This window comes from Anabas testudineus, chromosome 21 (genome assembly GCF_900324465.2).
Source record: "Anabas testudineus chromosome 21, fAnaTes1.2, whole genome shotgun sequence".
NCBI classification, from domain to species: domain Eukaryota; kingdom Metazoa; phylum Chordata; class Actinopteri; order Anabantiformes; family Anabantidae; genus Anabas; species Anabas testudineus.
The window spans coordinates 2,157,982-2,179,534 of record NC_046629.1 but is presented as its reverse complement, the minus strand read 5'-3'; the positions used below and the strand labels follow the sequence as shown (position 1 = coordinate 2,179,534).

Sequence of the window (21,553 nt, the reverse complement as noted above, 5' to 3'; positions counted from 1 at the left end):
CTTTGCCTCAAAACTACAGTGGCAGTAGTTTTTTTATTGTTTGTTTTTTCATGAAACGTGTTTCCTTTGATTTGTAGGTCGGTCGAGCTGGTTCACAGCTTCCTCAAAGACTTTTCATTGTCTTAACATTATTTTTAGCACAACTTGACCAAAGCCTGGTCAGGAATGTGGATTATTTCCAGCTGCTCCAAACCCAGCGTTGCGTGTCACCACGGACACGGATCAGACACAATAAGATGAGTGACAGCTCATCTTAAGATGTGGGTTTGCATCGTGTTGAGTTTAGTGCAGACAGAGACAGTGGGGTGTACCCCCTTTAGGTCCAGTACAGTGGCACATACTGTATAGTGTTTGGCTTTGCAGTGAGAGTGGATGTGGCTCGGACCTAGTGGTTTACTTTTCTTTACTTAGAACTTAATTACAAGTCAAACTGGGAAACTTTGTTAGAGGAAATGGAAACTCTGATTTTGTCATAAAAGAGCACAGACGCTCATTGCAATTATGTTTGGGTTCATTTCTGCTGCTTCTTACAGTAAATGGGTGGCCGGCCTCGAAGTCTGGAACCACCCCAGACCAGCAGGAGTTCACTCTGAGCTGTTTGAAGCAGAGCAGCCCTCTGGAGGTCCAGGGGAACATGTGGTCCATGCTGGGGAGGGATGGGGCCTGGGGGCGTTGCTCTCTTGGCTCTAAAGGAGGAACTTGACACTCAGGCTGATTATGGTCATTTCTCTTCCCGTTATCGGGCCAGGAGGGGGGGGGAGTGCCTCACTGTTCAGGGGTGTTTCTACCGGACTTTCATTCACACACTTCATGTGCTGAGCAGCAGAGTTTCGGCTTTTCCAATGAAAGGGGTGTTGTTGACTGAACTGGCAACCCACGGTCCCGGGGCAGCTCCAGTTACGTCTCCCAGAGTCCGGAGGCTGAGGTCTGTGTGGACGTTTCTGTGAAAACCTCCGTGAGTCCAGGAGAAGAGACCAGACTGAGGGCAGGTCTCCACCGAGGTCCGGTCCTGTCGGGTCCTGTCGGGTCCTGTCGGGTCGTGTCCGCCCCCAGTAGAAGATTTACTGCTTCACCTCGTAGAGTGAAGACGTTACGTCGAGTTCTGGACAGGTGACGTGGTCCGAAACGTTTCGGGACAGATTCCTTTTCTCCGAGGGCTGAGGAGTAACCTGAAGGTTGATGATGTTTCTACAACACAGATGATTTGTCCTCCTGGTCTCCTGGGACTCTACTTGAAAACGGAAGTGTGGCTCACATGAGGTTCTGGATAAAACCGTTTACGCGCTGCAGACTCTTCACTCACATACACAGCAGACTGAAGTGGATTTGAGCAGAAGGCTCTGATAAAGATCCCTGCAGACTAGTATGTGCTTCACACTGTTCGTCTTCATCTGGAATTGATTGATCAGCCAAACTCAAATGCACTAAAGACGCGCACGGATCACGGATCCACCTCTGGATCGTTCTCTCTTGCTCCAGTGAGTGTTTCGCCAACTTTATCGGACATCTCGCCAGAATGAGGGCTTTCATTCTCACTTTAGCTCTGATATATCTGCTAACCTGGACAGTCGAGGCCGACAAACAGACTCATTTGAAGCGAGTCCAGTTGCACCGACGCACAAGACATGGACGGACCCAGCAGGGCGCAGCGGACACGGAGCGCCTCGTCGGACGTAAGCGTCCTGGGTTTGGTTCAGCCATCTCGGTGCACAGCCCCAAGAAGGGGGGAGATGTGCAGGCTGATGAGAGTGTTCCAGTTTCTGCCACGACGGGAACTTTGCACGGCAACAGAGCACGGGGTCAGGGTCCAGTGCCAAGGAGAGGGGGGACCGGACAGATCGGTTTACACCGTCAGACGAACCTGCAACAAGATGAGGGCGCTCCAGGAAACAGAGCCAGACTGACCCGCATGCCCAGCGGCGCCGGGTCACCAAACCTGTTGGCTAGTTTCGCAGGGAAGAACCGGGTCCTGGTGATGTCAGCTCCACATGATTCAGACGGCTACTACCGGCTGATGATGTCTCTGCTGAAACCAGATGTGTACTGCGAGCTCGCCGAGCGACACGTCCACCAGATCGTCATATTTCATCAGGAAGGAGAGATGGGGGGCAAGGTGAGGAGGATCACCACTGAGGGGAAGGTGATGGAGGAGCCGCTGGACACAGCTCTCATCCCCAGACTCATGAGCTTCCTCAAACTGGAGAAAGGTAACGACTGGGGTCAGCTGGGTTAGAGTTGAACATTCAGATGAAACACTGCTCTGAATGTTTTCTGTGTACCTGATTATGATTTTTAACCTCATCGGTGACATGTGGACCTGCAGGCAAGTTCGGCATGGTGCTGCTGAAGAAGACCCTGCAGGTGGAAGAGAGGTACCCCTACCCTGTGAGGCTGGAGGCCATGTACGAGGTGATCGACCAGTCGCCCATGAGGAAGCTGGAGAAGCTTCGGCAGAAAGGCTTCGTCCAGAAGTGCAGAGGAGCAGGTGTGGAGGGTCAGGTGGAAGAGGGCACGCTCACAGGTGAGAGGGCCGTCATGTTTGGTGGTTTTAATTACAGGAGGAGAAACTACTGGTTGACTTGTGCGACTTTACTGCCGTCTATTTAAAGTGTAAGTTCACACAAATTACTAAATCATAGTTTCCCTCCTGTTCTGAGTGGACCTGTAATTACAGCAGTCCCTCAGTGACTGAAGCTGTTTTCTCGTTGCATCACAGAGAAGTCTTCACTCTCACGTGTTGTCAAAGAACTGATGATTGAAGCAGTTTTATCTCTCTGCACACAGTTACTCACTGATTTGCTGCTTTCTGTTTGCTCAGACTTTGCTCGTGTCTAAACATGCAGATAGTTTTCATCTTATTCTCTCGTATTTCTATGTTGTCATCTTGGAGCTGTGGAAGTAAATGTAATGTTTGCAGCCCAAACAAACTTACTGCATTTTGTACAGTATGAGTAAATAAATCCTGAACTATCTACATATATATGTTCTGAAGCTGTACGAGCAGCTGTTGAGTTTGTTTTGTGTGTGTGTGTGTGTGTGTGTGTGTGTGTGTAGACACACCTGTAGAAAGAAAACCACCAAAGAAGATCCCAAGGAAGCCCATACAGACAACAACGACGACAACCACAGCTGCCACCACCACAACTACAACCACACGACCCACCACCACCACCACCACAACTCGAGCCACAACCACCACCACCACGACTAAAGCTACAACAACCAGCAAACCCACCACCACCACCACCACCACCACCAGAAGAACCACCACCACCACAAAAAGACCCACCACTACCACCACCCAGAGACCAACCAGAGCCTACACCACAGCGCTGTGGCTCCCAGCCCCTCGAACTACTGCTGATCCTTATTACAACGACAACCGCAGACAGAGGGAGAGGTACCCGGCTAAAACCACCCCGGCTGGAGATAACCGCACCGACAAGGACAACAGAGATCCACACAGCCACAAGCTGGTGCCTTCCACACACAAACCCTTCAAGACCAAACCCACCAAGAAGAAGAACGCAGGAGGGAAGGTGAGTTGGTGAACGTGTTTTAAATCCTCATTAGTTTGATAAAGACTGAAACATGATGTGTTTTATCCTCAGTACTGAATCAAACACTTAATACTACTGCTGAATCCTTTTTTTATCTGTCAACTATTCAGTACTAACAGATGCTACGATGCTTCTGGGACCTTCTGCACCCCCTCTAAGAGTTGACTTGGCTGTACTAACTTTTTATTAACTGGTGATATTTATATGCTCGTACAGGTTTAATTGCTCTGTAATGGGCCTTAAATTCAAGTGCTAACTCTGATTTGTTGTAATGCTAACTGCCAAGTTAACTACTGTTGCCTCAGTTTTGTGTACAAGACAGTTTTCTTCCAGGAAAGATTTAGGACACACTGGATCTCTCCAAAAACAGCAAAACTGCACATTGTGGGGAACTGGTTATTCACTGTCATTATATCCTAAAATGGAGATGTCATAACACAATTACTGTTGAAGAGATGACAGCTGATCTTTGTCTTTGCAGCTGTTGACGAATGAGTATGAAGACAAGTATGAGCCCAGTAAGCCGACAGTGAGCGAACCTGAGGGGGCAGAAACCTTCACCGACGTCAGTCCCACCAAGGTGAAGGGCAAACACGACAAGCACGACAAGAAGAAGAAAAAGAACGATAAGCTGAAGACTGAGAGGAGAGGGGCGAAGTCAGGGAAGGAGAAGAAGGTCGGAGGCAAGAAGAACGCAAAGAAGCAGTTAAAGTACCCAGAAAAAGAGGAGTACCCGAAGCCCACCAAGAAGCCCACGCCCCCTCCGAAGGGCTCTATGACCTCCTTCCTGGACTACTTTGAGAACAGAAGGCGTCTGCTGGTGAGAACATGACATAACCGTTCATAAAAGACTCACTTACTCTCCTGCCTGGCAAATCTCCTCTTGCACGCTTCAGCCAGAGGGAAATATTTGTGCTCAGATTCAGATGCTTTATTAAAGTGCTCTGAGCAGCTCCCAGTACAGACTGGACCTGCTGCAGGAGTTCCACACTTTGGGTTGTACTGCTTACATGTGCTAGAGTTAGAGGAGGAGATCGATCTACTCTCTCATTTGTCTGTTGAAGGCAACACTGGAACTGGAAGCAGTGGGAAACAGGTAGCCGGGCTCTGTCTGAAGGACGCAGTCTGCATACAAACACCTCTTCTAATTCTAATCAGCACATTTAGCTTGTTGGGCACCGCTGCATCCTGCCAAGCAACCAGCTAACACTGAGTCCAGTACACAAAGGGTCGCCACCTTCGGGTAGAGCCGGGCTAGCTGCTTCCCCATTTGCAGTCTTTTTGCAAACCCAAGCTAACTGGCTGTATATCTGAACAGGAAATGTGGAGCAGGAGAATGTTGGGACTCCATTATGAAAGTTTAAAACATCTGGAGAAATAAGCAGTTGGTAATTTTATTGGTCAGCAAACTGAACATCATTCATATTTAAATTTTCTATAATGTCACTGTGTGTGTGCAGCAGCCGTCCTCCAGCTGCCTGCCGCTCTGCACAGCTGCGCACTAACTGTGCGTCCCGGTATAGATTCTTATCGCAGCAGTGCTGTGAGCAGGCTGGGAAAATATGTCCCCTCCTCCACCTCTGCTTCATGACACTGTAACCTCTTTACCTCCCTCCCCTCCAGCTGATCACGTCGCCCAGCGAGGAGAACCATATGTATGTGCAGCAGAGGGACGAGTACCTGGAGTCTGTGTGTGAAATGGCCATCAGGAAAGTCTCCATCATCACAATCTTTGGCTCCCTGACCAACTCCACCATGAAGATTGACCACTATCAGCTGGGTTAGTAGCTCCCGGTGCTCCCTGCACACGCTTTGACTTCTCTAACAGCGGGACAGGAAGGTTGAAATGCTGTGCGGTAGATTGTCTGTTTACCACCCAACACTCCTATCTGCTTGGAGAATGCGTCCCTCTTTGGGCCGTGGTCCTCACAGTTGCTTAATTGTGTTATGAGAAGTCTTAGGGATGTTTTCCACACAACATATTTAATGCTAGTGAAGAGCAGAGCTGCTGTTTGCTTTGTGTGCCCTTTATTTCATGCTGCTCTCATCAAAATGTTGAGTTTCAGAGCTGTCATGAAGCGTCGGGTCCGGATCACTGTCTGTGCCCTTTGTCCTGTCACATTCGTACTGTAGCTGCAGGAATGTGAGAATAAGCTGCACATTCGTCTTTCCATTTAGGAGCTGCTTCATGTGACAGATGTGAGTTTCAGACGTCTCTGGCCACAGTAGCTGTTTTGGTCTGTTTTCCTGTCTACTGTGATTTTCCCATAAACAGCATCAGGGTTTCATCTTCACTGTAAGACATTCAGCACTAGTTGGTGCATTTCTGCAGCGCTGCTCACTACGTTCTCTACATAACCTGCTACTGTTGCTGCTCAAACTAAGTTGAGGGAAGATTTTGTTATGCGACTGCTACAATATGCACAAAGTAGAAAGGCCAAGAGCGACGTCTCTCTCTGCCACATCTGCTGCTCTGTCCTTGATTCACCTTCCTCGTCCGATGTCAAACTTTATGCTTTGAGCAGCGATCTCTGCTCCAACTGTAACATTCAGTCACTGATGTACACGGACGCTGCCAAAGCCACAGTCTTGTGTACTTCTCTGTGCAGGTGACACTAAACCGCGCTGACCCACAGTGTTGGCTGCTGTGCTCTCTCTTCATTGTGAAACCTTCTGTTTTAGCTGGATCTGAATTTTCCTGTAGAAAGAGAGTTGAGCTCAGCAGCTGCTCCAGTGCAGGGGTCTGTATCATACAATATGCATCAGGGAGGAGGGGGGAGTCGCAGCTAGAAAACATACCGTTCTTGTGTGTCATCCTAAACAAGGGGTTAAGTCTGCCTCTGCTGGAGCCAGTTAAATCATCACACCCCCACACACCCAGTGCAATTATGACAGCTCTTGAAAATCTCCCTTTTGTTGAACTGCACACAGCTACTTGTTCCAAAGGAACAAAACCACGGCTGTTTTTATGAGATGTGCTGTATCATCTGTGCTTGGCGGCCCCTTCATATTTTGAGACATTTTATAGAGACCTCTGTCAGTGCGTGTTAACATCAGGACAGGCAAACCCGCTTTGAAATACTTTATAAGTCTGTCACACCAGAGCGAGGTTTGATCCAGACGGAGCGCTGGAAACAGCCAGAGGTGACGTCACAGGGTTACACGTTTGTTCCACTCACTGACCACAGGGTCTGTTAGGTCCATGTGTATATGTGTGAGTGTGTAATGCACACAGACAGCTGGTTCTTTTAGCGTGGCCCCTCCCTCCGTTCAGTGTGACTTCATAGTGTTTGGAGTTTTAAGTTGGTTGGTTGTCGACCGCGTGTGTTGTATGTTGGATTTACAGTATCTCGGTGAGTAGTTGTGTATTTCTGTGTGTAGTCTGCTGTCTCCAGCATGTGCTGGTTTTTTCCTGATTGGATTGCTTGTATTCATTACACAGCACTGAGAGGATGACTAAAACCAGGACAAAAATCCCAGTGGTCTGTGTGTGTGCACACACACACGGAGGGAGTGGTGATTAAAGGCTTTTGCTCTGGCCTGTAGAAATGGGCAGCTACAGTACATTTCTAAAGCACGTGAGCCTGCCAGATCTCAGTTAATAAAAGCTGCTCTTTGTTGAGTTTGTCCCCGATTGTCTTTGTATGATTCTCTTTCTGCTGAGTCTACTTCACTGTCATGTCAAACATATTTATCTAATGAACTCTCCTTCACATGGAGTTTGTCTTTTTATGGTTCCTCTAATGGGAAAACGTATGGAACATCTGCACTTCATTTCACGTTATGAATGTTATGTAAAAGGTTGAATTTGATTCATAAACAATACAAGATGCATTTTTCACTTACATGTATTTGTTAGTGCTACAGATGTGAGATGACGACTGTTCTTTACTGTCCAACATCTTTTTTCCCTTCTCCAGAGAATGACAAGCCAATGAAGGGTCTTCGTCAGGAGGACTTGGTGAACCAGGATCTGATCACAGAGCTGAGGAAGGAGTATGGCATGGTATACGATGACTTCTACATGGTCCTCAGCGACACCGACATGAGAGTGAAGGTAGGAGCTCGCTCTCGGTTGCTGTATCTCAAAGTTAAGGAACAGATCCTCTGAAGTCCAGGTGGCTGATCCATCAACATTAAAACATGTCACACAAACTTCTTCCATGAACCAAACTTTATTCACCAAATGTTAAAACATGTCATTCTATACATTTTATAGTAAACGTTATAATAATAGTTCAAATAAATCGACATGTCACTGAGCACTCTTCTACAGCGTCCTAACAACTCTGTGTAGTTTTATCTGGACTGAGGGATCAAACGCAGAGAGAAGGTCGTAGACCCATTCCAAGTAAGAAAACCTACTCTGTTTCATGTTGAGCTGCGTAATCCCCTTAAATAAGCCGCGTTCTGCTGTATTCATGGCCTCCTGTTGCTCTTTTGGTCTTCACCGTGTTTACACATTCACCACCCATCTGCCCAACACTTTCATCGCTGACCTGTCCTCACGCAGCCAACGTGCCGCCTTCACTAAAACACTGTTTTAATTCACGCAACGCGACTTTCACCTAACACCTGTGTGTGTCTACGTGTGTGTGCGCGCACACATGCCAGGCTGTTTTTGGACAGATTCATCAAAGAGGCCAGTGTTCACCTCTGTGCTGACAGAGGCAGAGACAGGGTCTCGGTCTGTGAATGTAGGATGTGGGTGTGGGTTTGAGAAAGAAAGGGGAGAGAGAGAGACAGAGAGGTGTGAAAGAGGTGGAACAAGCTGTGCAGCAGATTCAGCAAATTCCGAGGAAAGTGTGAGAGTTTGTATGTGGCCGTGTTACATGTTTGTGCATTTGTTAGATAATCATGCTGAGATTTATTAGCACCGCAGTAAATTAGACAGTTTTAGGTTTCTGCAACATGTCGTCTCCTCTTTCCCAGAAGTTACTGTGAAGAATGTTTGGGATGTGGCAAAGGTCGCACCACAGCACAGTCATGTTCCCAAACTTCACTTCAGCATTTATTGGAGACACGTTCACCACAGTTTGAACCAGTGGAGTTTTAGTTTTGTTCTCTCTGTCAAAAGTATATTGATTTATTTATTCTGTGGCTTCACCACATTTCTGGAAACTATGACACATTCATGTTCATATTTCTTTTTTAAATAGCAATCCTACGAGGTTCCCATCGCCATGAAGGCCGTGTTTGACTACATCGACACCTTTTCCTCCCGCATCCGCGAGATGGAACAGCAGAAGAGAGACGGAGTCACCTGTAAGAAAGAGGACAAGCCCAGATCGCTGGAGAACTTCCTCTCCAGGTAACGTTGTCTTCAAAGGGATTCAGATATGATACAGTACAAACTGGATGCGGGCAGTTTGATGCCTAGAATATGTCCAACATACAGTATTTTAGATTTTGCTTGATGCCCTAAACCATTATGTAAAGTAAAGCCATATACAGTCAGGTTTATATTTTGCAGAGTGACACAAGCGTCATCTTGTTGGTTAATGTGTAAAAAGGACATTAAACAGTCAACATGTGTTCAAAGTGTCAGCTTCAACTTACAGGTTAGGTTGAAAACATTGGACAAACTGTGCAGGAATTACAGTTATTTAAATGTACAGACGCCCGATTTTAGTGGACAAACTAAATAAATCGTAAATTAAACAGTTTTAATACCTGGTTGCAAATCCTTTGCAGCCAGCGAGCGGCTGAGGTCTGAAACCCACAGGCATCATCTGATGCTGGGTTCCTGCCAGGTTTTTACCGCAGCAGTCTTCAGCTGGGAGAATATTTCAGGAAGTGAAATACATGCTCAGTTAGATTGACAGAGGCCACAGCAGTTCATCTTATAAGCTTAATTGTTTCACTTCAGATCCACTGTGCATAATCAATGTCAAAATATATCGTGTCTAAATATAACTGAGGAGCTGACTATGGACTGTCCATCTCTGCTTTATTCAAACTGTTGCTCTGAAAAACTGCTGCTGCTGCTGCTGCTGCTTACCTTGCACATGCTGCCTTAGTGAAGTGTTCGGGGAGGAATCGTTAGTCAGGACCAACAGGTTGTTTCTGCCTTCATCAAACATCTGTTGCTCCATAATGCTCAATCAGCTGCACCATCGTTTTCGGCCTTTATAAGCAGCATTTTGCAGATCGTGGTCGTCGCGCGTGTTCCATGGATATTAAAAGTAACATAACCCTCTGCCGTTCCTCAAGCCTGAATCATTGCACTCACATATTTTCACGAGACGTCTAAACCAGACAGGCTGTCTTTTGTTTCCATGGAGACCTGAATTCCAGCCCCACATCGGAGTGCTGAGATCTGGCAGCTTTTTTGACCATAATTCGCGGTTGTCACCCTCTGGCAGTAATAGCATGGGAATATGTTAGTGTACAAGCACAAACTCCTTGTCTTAGTACAGAGCTTTCACTGCTGCACCAAAGTGCCACTTAAATCCAGGCTAAAATTTTCTGTGATTGTAGGTTCCGCTGGAGACGTCGCCTCTTCATCATCTCCGCCCCCAACGATGAGGAGTGGGCCTATCAGCAGCAGCTCTACGCCCTGACCAGCCAGGCCTGCAACCTGGGTGAGTCGTCTGAAATCAACCAACGGTTCAGTCGCTCTCAAACGAACCCGAGTGTGAGTTCAAGACAGGAAAGTTAAAGGGTCAGTTCAGCCAAACAACAAAAACACAGCACTTACCAGACTGTGGACACACAAAGAATGCCAGTTACAGCTGTAAGAAATATAATTCAAACATTTACTATTGTCAATTTGCCAGTATTCCTATATTTTACCTCTAGTTATTGTCTCTACTACATAGTGGGGGAAATATGTCTCTTCAGCTGCTTAGCAGCAGGTAGTGTAGACCGGTTTTTAAAAGCAGGCTGCTAAAAATGATGTCATACATGTAGTGAAAGTGCAGGTGTATAGATGCAAGACTTACCTGATCCTGTCTTCGTGATAATCTAGATTATCTAGTCAGAATAGACAGTTTATCCTGCTGAAATGTTCTTGAGTTGTAATTTCAATACAGAGATTCACTGGTAGATTTTTAACAGACATTTTTAATCTATTGATGATAGCAGTCGACAGAATCTACTATTTCTGTGCTTTTCAGTGAAATACCAATGTCATGATATGACGACCTGAACTTTACCCAGGCACATGTCCCGCCTAATGCCAGAGCAATAGTCAGACCACTTATGAATACTGTATATTCATCACATGAAGAAGCAGGAATGTGTTTGTTTACTCCAACCCTCCAGATATTATCAGCATCTGCATGCATCTGTGCACAGAGGGATTCCAGATGATAACACTGGCAAGAGCTTATTTTGTGAAGTCTAACAAGCTCTTCTCCTTCTTTGACCACAGCCCTTTCAGCTAGTTAGTCAACTTTTCCACTGTTGCTTAACTTTTATTAACTTTTAATATCTCGAGACATTAATCTAAACTTTGCAAATCTCAACAACCTGTATCTGTATGATAAATAACATTTCTCTCAGGCTCTTACTGTACATCTTACCTTTGTACTTAGTTCCCTTTCATAATACTGAAGATTGTCAGAAACGTGGAGAAACAGCATTTGACTCAGTTAGTGAGTAATAAAATCTTCAGGCCTGTTTCGGAGGTGTTGTCAAAAGTGCACTTGTGCATCTCACCGGTGTGTGTGTGTATGTGTGTGCAAGGTGAGAAGTAACGTGTGGGGGTCAGAAAAAATACAATTAACAAGATTCTCAGACATTGAGTCAAAGTTTTAATCTTCAAATGATCTAAATAAATGTATGGATTTTCAACACGCTTCCTATGGTTCTAGTTTAGGACATTTAGCCTATTTGAATTTTTATTACACTTCCCATCATCTGGCTTAAAACAGACAATGACAGTATTTATTTAGTAGTACTAGTACTTTAACTCCCCCGACTAAGACTCTTTTCTTAAAGGTAGGAATAAGGATGCTATTAAACAAAGGTCACCAGAAGCCCCGTGTCTGAGGAACTTACAAAACCTGTAAGTTAACGAATATGTACAAAGTTAGAAAGCAAAGTGAAGTACAGTGGGACAGTAGGGACAATCAGCATAGGCCAACAAAAGTTTCACAGCCTGTAAAGTGGTTCTAATGGTTTGTTACCGTCTTTACAAATGGTTAAGTAACCATTAAAAAGCCATTAAAGTTAAACTGTAGGTCCCTAAATTAGACGGTGGTACCTATTTAACTATGATGTCACTGTGTTTTTCCATTTGAGTGAGTCCGGTTACTGTAGGTTGACTTATCAGCAGGCCCAAACCTGGTTCTGTGAGGACTTTTCTCCCCTCATGTGTTGCTCTTGGCCGGGTTAGCACCCAGGGCTGCTTCCTCCCTCCCTGTCCCGGACAAAGCCCGGTCCTGCTGACTGGGCTGAAGGCCTGAAAGGTTTGATCCTGGCATTCAGCACTTGGCTCTCACCAAGTAAAGCCAGCTTTCTCCTGTGTTTAATGTGGGCTTTCTCTCTTTAGAGAAAATGCCTTTTTGGCAAGACTCTGCGGACCACCACCATGTCCTACCTAGAAACCAGTGCTTAGGATGGTTCCAATAATAAACAGCCACAGCAAAATCAGCTTGAATAAGCAGAACTGTTGGTCATTATATTACAGACACAAAGTATTTTGCTGTTATCTGTTTAACATATTTGCCTCTCTCCCGTGTGTTGTCTTGACACAGGTCTGAGACACATCGCCATTCTGAAGTTGGTCGGCGCGCAGCTGCCAGATATGGGTGGAGTGTTGGAACTCTATCCTATAAATGGTAAGAACTTTTTCTTATAAAATAACAAATGGAAATCTGGTTCAGACACGTCTGTAGGAAACACAGACAGCCACATATACAGTCACGGCCAAATATTTAGGCAGTGATGCAAATTTTAAGCAGCCCACAAGTAGAGACTTTAAGCATTGATAAGGCAGGAGGGGGTCACCATGAGTCACATGAAATCTAGCACGTCACAGGAAAGTGCAGTAGTCAGAAGAGTCGACACTGCAAATACTGAGTCTTTGATTAAATTTCATAAATCTTATGAATCTGTTCCTCAGTGTACCACAAAAACATTATTCCTACTTCAGGAAGTACTCAGCCTGACCCAGCCCCAAACCCCTCGAAAGTATTTACCTCCTTTGGTTTAGCTGCAGTGACTCGCCCCACTGACTGGAGTGCAGTGTCATCTGAAGGCCACAGCCTGCTCACTAGACATGCTGGTAGCTACTAGTCATATCAGGAAATGACCACTCTCTAACCCAGTGGTGCATTCCTAAAATAATCAGCAGATACTTGGCCAAATATCTGCTCAGGTTAAGCTGCAGTGGCTGGTCCAGCTGGCTTGTTAGGCAGTTTGATCAGAGACGGGCCTGCTCAGTGGTCCAACAACCGCACTGTCCAGTTCCACTAATCTCGCCAATAGCGGCTGCTAAGCAACTCCTCTCGATGAAATCTATCTCAACATCACATGGCGTCAGGGAACACTCTCTGTTTGGCTGAGTTGGGCCTACAACACAAAGAAGGCTCAGCAGTGTGTTCCAGACTTCCAGAACCACCCTCTTTACCCGTAGGCCCACACTCAACACACCTCTACATGAAACGGTCAATTCTAATATCCAGAGAACAAGTTAGCAGACACTCCACAAAGCTAACAGGGTCCTTTTATTCCATTAGGCCTTTTCTACAGTGCCCTGCACAAAATACACAACGTGCTTCTGACCACAACCTGATTAGACCATGCCCACAAACTGACCAGTTTCCTGTAAAGTAGCTGCTCTTTCTCACCACCAAGGCAGAAATCCTATCCCAGATCTACCCTACTTATGCAAAACCAGAATCCCAATCAGTCCAGAAATCCCTTTGCGTAGTCTAGTGTTTCAGGGTTACATGCTGTAGTTGCATAATCATGATCAAAATGAGAAATATTACCTTCATATGATCTGGTAACTCAAGAGAAGGCTTTAATCAAACAGACTGTTGAGTTTACAGCAAAAAAGAAATGGGAGTCTGACTTGTGCAATACTGTAGGAACTAGAGTTGTTGCCAGTGGACTGAGGTTTCTGCTTTTGGCATTTGAGCTCAGCATGTGGAGGTACAGTAAATGTCAGACAAGTCTGCAAAGATAAACACGGCTGTTCCCTTTCTCCACTGCAAAAACAACGTCTCTAACTCTCTAACCTGGATCTCTGCTCCATCCAGGGAGTGCTACTGTGGAGCGTGAAGGGCTGTCAGCAACCCTGGTGAAGGACATGAGGAACTACTTCCAGATCAGCCCAGAGTACTTCTCCATGCTGCTGGTAGGGAAAGATGGGAACGTTAAATCCTGGTACCCCTCACCTATGTACTCCATGGCGATTATCTATGACCTGGTAGACTCTATGCAACTACGCAGACAGGAAATGGCCATCCAGCAGTCACTGGACATGAGCTGCCCTGAAGACGAGTACGGTGGTTACGGCTACCATCAACACGGATATGAACATCGTTATGAAGACGGCTATCACTAGAGCTATGGTTACTAACTGGTGTGTGCTAAGCAAGGACGCTCACCCTTACTCCTTCTTCTGCATTGCAGCTGGTACCTGGTGCCACCAGCCCCCTTCTTTTGACGTGTAACCTTTTTTTGTTTTTTATTCTAACCATCTTCCATCAGTCAGTTATACATGGAGTGAGGGATGAATATTTTGTAGCACTTATTGAAAGCCTCCAAACTGTTGCTTTCACCTTTCCAGTTCTTTGGTATACAGTATATAGCACAGTATGCTACCAGTAATGGTTATTTGCGAGGGGTTTGATTCAGGGGGTCTGGGATCTGTTGTACCCAGAGTTATTTTATATATTTCTGCCTTCAAACAAAGACTGTTTTGCACATTATCGCATTATCTGTCACGTTCACTTGCCTTCTGGGTTAAATTGACATATTCCTGTTTCAGTACAGAGCATTTTATTGTAGATAATGGCTAAAATAAGACGTATATGTATTTATTAGATATATTTTGCAGCGGAGGTGCAGTTAATGATTTTAAGAAGAAACTGTCATTATTTCTCTTTTGTAAAGTTTCTGTTGCTATAAAATGTTCTTATTTATACTCTATTGTCCTATATGACAAATAAACGTTTGTTAATTACATGTAATAGTCTTTGAATTGCTTGCTGTGCACTGTATGCCAGTAGGACGTCTCGGTTTGAGTCCACCGCAAGAATCTTTTGAGCTACATCTCCTCCTAGTGGCTGAAAACAATAGTGAAGTTGTATCGGATTAACCATTTAATAATAAAGGCCACGCTGTCGAGTGGGATTTAAAAAAAACAAAGAGGCTACAACAGAGTAGGAATGAAAAATAATAAACGTCTTTTAATCTCAACCTCACGGTCCCTCCAGACACTCGATGCCTCTGCAAACAAACATGCTAAATCCATCTTGAATATATGTTAAATTTTACATTTAGAATTCATTATTTACTAGCTGTTTAATTTCAGAATAGCGTTTATACAATGTTATGGCACAAACAGCAATCTCAAAGAAATGCATTTCATAGTATTTCACAGTTATACTGCATCAATAAACTGCTGAAAGAAGATCGAAGGACAAAAAACTGAACAGTCAGTTTGTTGTCTGTTACAGTGCAAATGTCTGAAAGTGTCCATTACGGCAATGTTGATAGTTCTGGTTCAAAAATATTAAAACCCCTGTGCACTGCTATGGAATCAACTGTCCTGTCGAGTACAAGTGATTATACTAGTAATTTAGGATTCCATGGTGATTATTAAAATCATCTGAAACACTCCCTTCACACAAATCCCACAACAATTAGAAAGTGTTCGCTTCGACCACAGATGATAAAATTAGCCGAAACGTGACATGAAACTTATCACTAACCTGCACAAACAGTAGGGACCTTTACAGGAAATAACAGTAATCTCAAAGCACAAATGCAGTGACTGATATTTTCCAGCACATACATGTTGCTGGTTCCTCTCGCCACAGAAATGGCAGCAGTCAGAAACAGGCAGGCACATTTTGACATAAATACAATAGTGTCAACAGCATCATTCCCCGTTTACCTGCTGAATTTGTTTGTGACCACGTCACGTCCAAGTCTAAGAGTCTGTTCTCCAGCATCGCAGCAGCAGCGAAGAGGAGTTTCCTCTGTCTTGCAGTGGAGCCATAAGTGCTATAAAGACTCTTCCTCAGATTCACTGTCTGTGTTGGGCTTTGTCAGGAGCTCCAGTTCCTCGCCGTCCTACAACAGAAAACACAGAGGAGGTCAGATTGAAGTGTCCATGTCACCAAACACCAGCTTTAAAGATGTTTTCAGACAGTAAGGGGATAATCTACTACTGTGAGGCTACAGCTGCTACCGCCAGACTGTGTCAGACAACCCCCTCAGAGACCTGTTTAAAGATTCCTCCTTTAAAATCCAATACACCTCATTGACTTAATGACGTTACGTGAGGTACGGCTCTAGCATGAGTCTGAATCCTGTTTTCATAGAGAATTAGTTTTCCACCACTAAAAAAAAAAATCACATTACAGAGAAATGAGAGCCAGGTTTCCTACAGAGAACATGGCATGTGTGTGTGTGGGAGGAGAGGAAGGGGCTCCGGGGTTAGGTGAGTGTGTGGGCTTGTGCGCTTGGCTAGTTAAGATTTGTGGTTTGCTCCTTACCCCTCTGGATCTCTCAAACACCTCGCCATTGATGACCCGCAGTTTTTCCTGCTGCAGGCTGTAGTCTGGGTCCCTGGGCCGACTGGCGTTGTAGATAAAGATGGCCAGCAGGACCATGGGGGCCTGGAGGAAGAAGCCCAGTGAAGGGCGGAAGTCGAAAAGGAAGAGGGAGAGAGCAGTAACCAGAACGGTGGTGATCTGGCCTGTCAGCACATGGAACATGTTGTCTCTGAATTTCAAGATAAAGGCCACAGATAAACCCAAAGCAGCTGGGGAGACAACAGAGACGAGTGTGAGGTCTTCACATGCACGCCATAAAACATACATGTAACTAACAATCTAACAATAAACACGTTTCTGAATCCTAAACCACAATTACTATAATTAAAGTAGTAATAGTTCCACATATTTGACATTTAATAGGCTCATTTGTTCTGTCATCACGAGTCAGATGAGAATATTGACATGATTCTCACTGAACTAGGGGGAAACAGCAAGTCCTGAGGTAAAGCAAAGAATTTTTTAACTGAGCAGTAAGAACTAGAGACATCCCATCAGAAAACCTCTGTTTGAGGAGAGGGTAACAAATGCTCTATATTTATCACTTAGGTGTGATGCTGTTACTCACCGGTGACCAGCACCAGCCCCAGGGAGTACACGTTATGTCCATGAAGAAGGCCACAGTGCATGGTAAGGCCTCGTGACTCGCTGCCAAGTCCAAGGGTGAGACCATTAAATATCACACCAAAGGCATACCTGCACACAGCAACGCAGTGATGTTAGGATCAAACATGGGCCTCGAGTCTTCAGCCTCATGATTTATTTATTAATTTAAGTTGCTTCTCACAGTTTACTATTCTGGATGAAGATGCTCTCAGTGAGCTGGTCTCCTTCTTTGAGGATTTTCTCATTGTAGATGTTGGCCATGGCAGAGATGAAGCACTGGATTAGCAGTAGGATGTGACCGACGCCCAAAGATCGAAGCTTCTGCAGCATCCTGTCCCTCCATTCCTGCCCAGGCAGAGATGACACCCACGATTCACTGGCACTGTGATAGAGGCAAACATATGAGAAACATTTAACAAATCTGGATGACAAGGAGTGAAAAAATGTTTATAGGAGTTACAGTTTCAACATGAGCAAATTAATCAGTCATTTTAATGTCATTAAACATTTTGTTGCCTGAGCCCAGGGTGACAAACTGTATCCAAAGTCATATTCAGTTTACTACTATATATGTACTTTAAAGAGAAGAATATCTTCCTGTTTAAAAAGTATGTGAACCTTTTGGAATGACCTGTTTTTTTTATTATTATTATTATTCAGTAAAAATAACAAAAGTGTGATCAGATTGTGATCTGTCTCACAAATACAAACACAAACAATTCTAATAATCTTTCACATGCACCCATCAGGTGCTGGTAGAAAAACTAAGTGAACATCTCCACTGGCAGAAATAACTTCTAAGAAGCACTTGAAATAGCTGTGGACTGAATCACATGCTCAGAAAATAAATTTCTAGGGATTCACTTACTTTTTCCAGCAGCATTTTCACGTAGTGTGTTCCATTTAGACATGAAAGATTAGAATTCTTTTTGTTTTATTAGCTAAACACATTGTAGCTGCGACTCAATAGGAAGCTCTGATCACATTTTAATACCAAGGTCATTCCAAAGGGCTCACATTCTTTTTCTTTCCACTAGAAACACAGTATAGGTACATTTTGAATAAAAGATTATTTAAATGACTGTTCCAGACCCAACTTAACAAGCTACATCCTCTTGTCCTGCATAGAACTGAAACTGACTCACATAAGAAAAACATCTGTCAGTTCCAACCCATAATTTGGGTGATGTGATGCAAAGGTGCGAACTTCTCTGCTGTTTGATGTGAACACAGCACTAAATAAAAGCTGAAACTCGTCGTGTACCCACCTTTTGAAAGGTCTTTGGTGTACATACTTGATGTATTCATCATATTACCTGCTGTTCCTCATCTGCTCCAGCAGCTGGGTGTAGAGTTGACAGGAGTTAGAGGGGGTGGAGAGGGGGTTGGAGTGGAGGCCTGGCACAGCTATGGAGTTCTGGCTGCCTCCTGATCCGGTCGTCAAGGAAACGATGGACAAGAAGAGGATAACTAACGCTGCCCACTGAATCCAGGACAGACGCCTCCTGAGGGGAAAAACATAGCTTTAACTTTTAGCTGTGGTTGAAGGTTTCAGACATAAAGAATTACACGGTACTGTGGTGACATGCTGGACTTTTAGAGTGAAGCATTAAAACTGAGTTGTCCTGTACCGTGGTTTGAAGCCACTGAGGGGAATTTTAAAGTGTCAAATCTAAAAAGACTATGTATCTCCTCTAGATGCACACTCACCACCACAGATCTGAATGAGTGAATCACCAAATACCTTATCCTTTGGAAGAACAGAACATTACGGAGTAGTCGATTGAGTCACTTACTTCAGAACAATTCTGAAGAGAACGGCTGTGGTCAGGATGACAAAGTTGGAGAACAACACTGCCATGGCCTGGAGACAAGAGGCAGAACAGACAGCTCAGAAACACAACAGCACAGTGATAGCAGAACACAGCAATCGTATCAGACGAGTCTTTGAGCTGGATGTTTTGTAAAGGCTGATTTGATATGAGGAAATGTATGTCACCAAGTTATCAAGAGTTAAATTATTGGAATGAACACAACAAAGGTAGGAATAAAATAGCAAATATAAGTCTTTACTGACAGGCTGCAGGTAGGTCATCACATAGAAGATGATGAGGTTGTCAAGAAAGTAGAGGAAAGCAGGGATGGCCCACTTCAGGGAGTTGAGGAAAGAAGAGCTGGAGGAACAACCCAGCTCTCTGCAGGATCGCCCCTCTGAAGGAACAAACAACAAGAGTGAATAAACACACCTTACCAAGAAAAACAACAAGACACACAGCTGTGACTGGGATGTTTACCTTGGACTATGACCCTGAGTGACATAACCAGACAGAAGAGCAGTTTGAGCAACTCAGCAAGAAGATTGACAGATGCAGGCAGGAAGTCGTACTTATTTTCTGTGAATAAAGAGACTCAGTCAACAAGATGCAAATACACAGAAATGCAGTTAAAATGTTTGCTGAATATTATCAAATCATGTTTTCTCTCAATAAAATGTCACCAGCATTGGCTGAGAATTTGAGAAGCAGGATGCGACTGGTCCCCAAGGTTACAAAGCCCAGACCGAGGGCCAGAGTGTAAGCCGACGAGCGGGACCACAGTCTGGGGCAGGAGTGGCAGCACGCCATGGCTGAGGCTGGAGGGGATGCAGTTACACCTGACGGAACGCGTTCACAACACAGAAACACACAGTGCAGGTATCAGACTCAACCCTCTGCGTCTGAGAAACTCAGAGTTTTCATTTCAGAAGGAAAATAATAAGTCATTTTATTCTTTCATGGCAGAATAACAGCTATTTTCTGGAGCTTATTTATTAAGATGAAGTACAACAGGAGTGCTCACTGCGAGACATCACTGTCAAGGAATCTGCCAAAATGCAATGGTGTATTTTTTAAGCTAAAGTTGAAATTTTTTTCTTTAACTATCCACTTAAAGACCTGGAATGTCTGTTTTTATGCCACACCCTAGACAAAAAGGAGAGCATATTTATTTTTAGACTTGGAAACTCCACGTCCAGAGACCACGGCTATAGGCAATGATTGTAACATGTAAGTCATCCAAAATCCACCTGGTCAAACTGACCAGGGAATGGTCCCGCCAAAAGCAAGAAAGGACAGGAAATAGAGTTGGCAGGGTCGTAAACAACGTACCAGAGCTGGAAAACAACAGCAGTTCACCAAGATGTAAGTTAAAGGAGGATTTTTATCAAACATTTCACAGTTGGTGTGAAACTGAGTTCTTCTCTGCTCAATCAGATATTATTCAGCATATTCAATTTACAACTGCCCCAGTATCCTTCACAAATATTAACAAATATTATTTCTTAATTAAGCTGCTAAACTGTTCTTCTCTGTCATGACCGTTAGTCAAAAAAAAAAAACATGTCCCCATATCCTGTAGGTTAAATAGTTTTCTAATATTTGACCAAGTTATTCATCAATTAACTAAAACAATAACTTACATTCATCTGTAATTGTAAATTAAAGGATTACTGTTGTGCAAAGGTTGAGGTCCTTTAGATGTTAAGATTCGGGTCCATTGAGGAAGCTTCTGACCACCCGATCATTTGCATTGTGACATGTCCCCCCTGCTCACTTCTCCTGTCCTTTTAGAGTCTCTCTGTCCTATGGACACTGTCAATGTGAGACACATCTCTCATTGTGTACATGAAACCAGTTTTGCAGCACATCAACAAGACAAATCCTGGTGCCATAAACCTATTTCTGGATCCTTGGATTCCCTAAAGTAGGAGATTTAATATCTTTCTGGTGATCAGGGTGTTTAAATCAACAGCCTGGGCTCTGAAGAGCTGTAGTTAAAGACCTTTTTATTGCTTATTAGTGAAATTTCACTCTCTTCTACATCTTTTCAAAAAGTCAGTGACTTTCAGAACTGAACCAAACAAAGAAGCTCAGAAGCTACATTAGCATCATCTGCATCATAGGCGTCAGGTTTCTGCAAATAAAGACCCACAATGAAAGCAACACACATGTTCTACTAAGTACGTGGACATATGCGCAAAAGGACATCACTAATAACATGTAAAAGTGGATCAAACTTACTAAACCTGGTGGTTATTCGTCTGTTTTTCGAGACATCGCGGAGGCGTCGTATTTACCAAACACTCGCACTTCCTGGTTAACAGACGTGCTGGTGCGTGATGACGTCACTGACCACGCATCTTAATAAACTTGTTTCTGTTTTGTTTTTGTTTTTTTTACTGAGCAGAAACTTTAACAATAGATTAAAGTTTAACAGGATTAGAAACAGATTCAAAAGTAAATACTGACATCAAGTAGAATTAGGTTGAAGGAAATATGTACAGTCTCAGTATCCCTTTAACACTATGAATAGTTTAGTTTAGTTCATGTTTATTCTAGTCCCTTCTATGCCTACAACTAGTATTTTCTTACCTTGTTCCTTCCATGATCATGCTACAAAGTGCAGGTCCATGTCATCCATCTCTCATTTATAAATCTATAAATGCCCATTTTCAATAATATTCCTCACAAAGTTAGAGTTATATTTACAGGACTCTTTCTGCTGCAACAGACAGCGGTAATTGACACAAGAGATTTTCACACAGTCTACTGAAGGAGGGCCTCCAAACTGAGACATGCTTTAATTTTGCAACAGTCTTGAGAATAAAAG

The 21,553-nt window shown here is 44.1% G+C and overlaps 2 protein-coding genes across 2 annotated transcripts; one reads left to right on the top strand and one right to left on the bottom strand.

The window, feature by feature from the left end:
- The first annotated feature begins 1,381 nt into the window (after positions 1–1,381).
- Positions 1,382–14,702, top strand: LOC113173087 (coiled-coil domain-containing protein 80-like). Its single transcript, XM_026376376.1, has 10 exons — positions 1,382–2,207; positions 2,324–2,521; positions 3,055–3,539; positions 4,042–4,380; positions 5,184–5,340; positions 7,481–7,617; positions 8,720–8,871; positions 10,041–10,144; positions 12,263–12,346; positions 13,772–14,702. Exons 1-10 carry the CDS (start codon positions 1,517–1,519, stop codon positions 14,077–14,079), a joined length of 2,655 nt encoding a protein of 884 aa, XP_026232161.1. The 5' UTR covers positions 1,382–1,516; the 3' UTR covers positions 14,080–14,702.
- Positions 14,703–14,900: 198 nt separating this feature from the next.
- On the bottom strand, positions 14,901–21,052 carry LOC113173089 (probable UDP-sugar transporter protein SLC35A5). Its single transcript, XM_026376377.1, has 10 exons — positions 20,965–21,052; positions 19,404–19,559; positions 19,201–19,299; positions 18,984–19,117; positions 18,703–18,770; positions 18,223–18,411; positions 17,088–17,288; positions 16,869–16,996; positions 16,241–16,509; positions 14,901–15,815 (listed from the first exon to the last, which is right to left on the bottom strand). The coding sequence occupies exons 2-10, from the start codon at positions 19,528–19,530 to the stop codon at positions 15,747–15,749; spliced, it is 1,284 nt and encodes a 427-aa protein (XP_026232162.1). The 5' UTR covers positions 19,531–19,559; positions 20,965–21,052; the 3' UTR covers positions 14,901–15,746.
- Between the last annotated feature and the right edge of the window lie 501 nt (positions 21,053–21,553).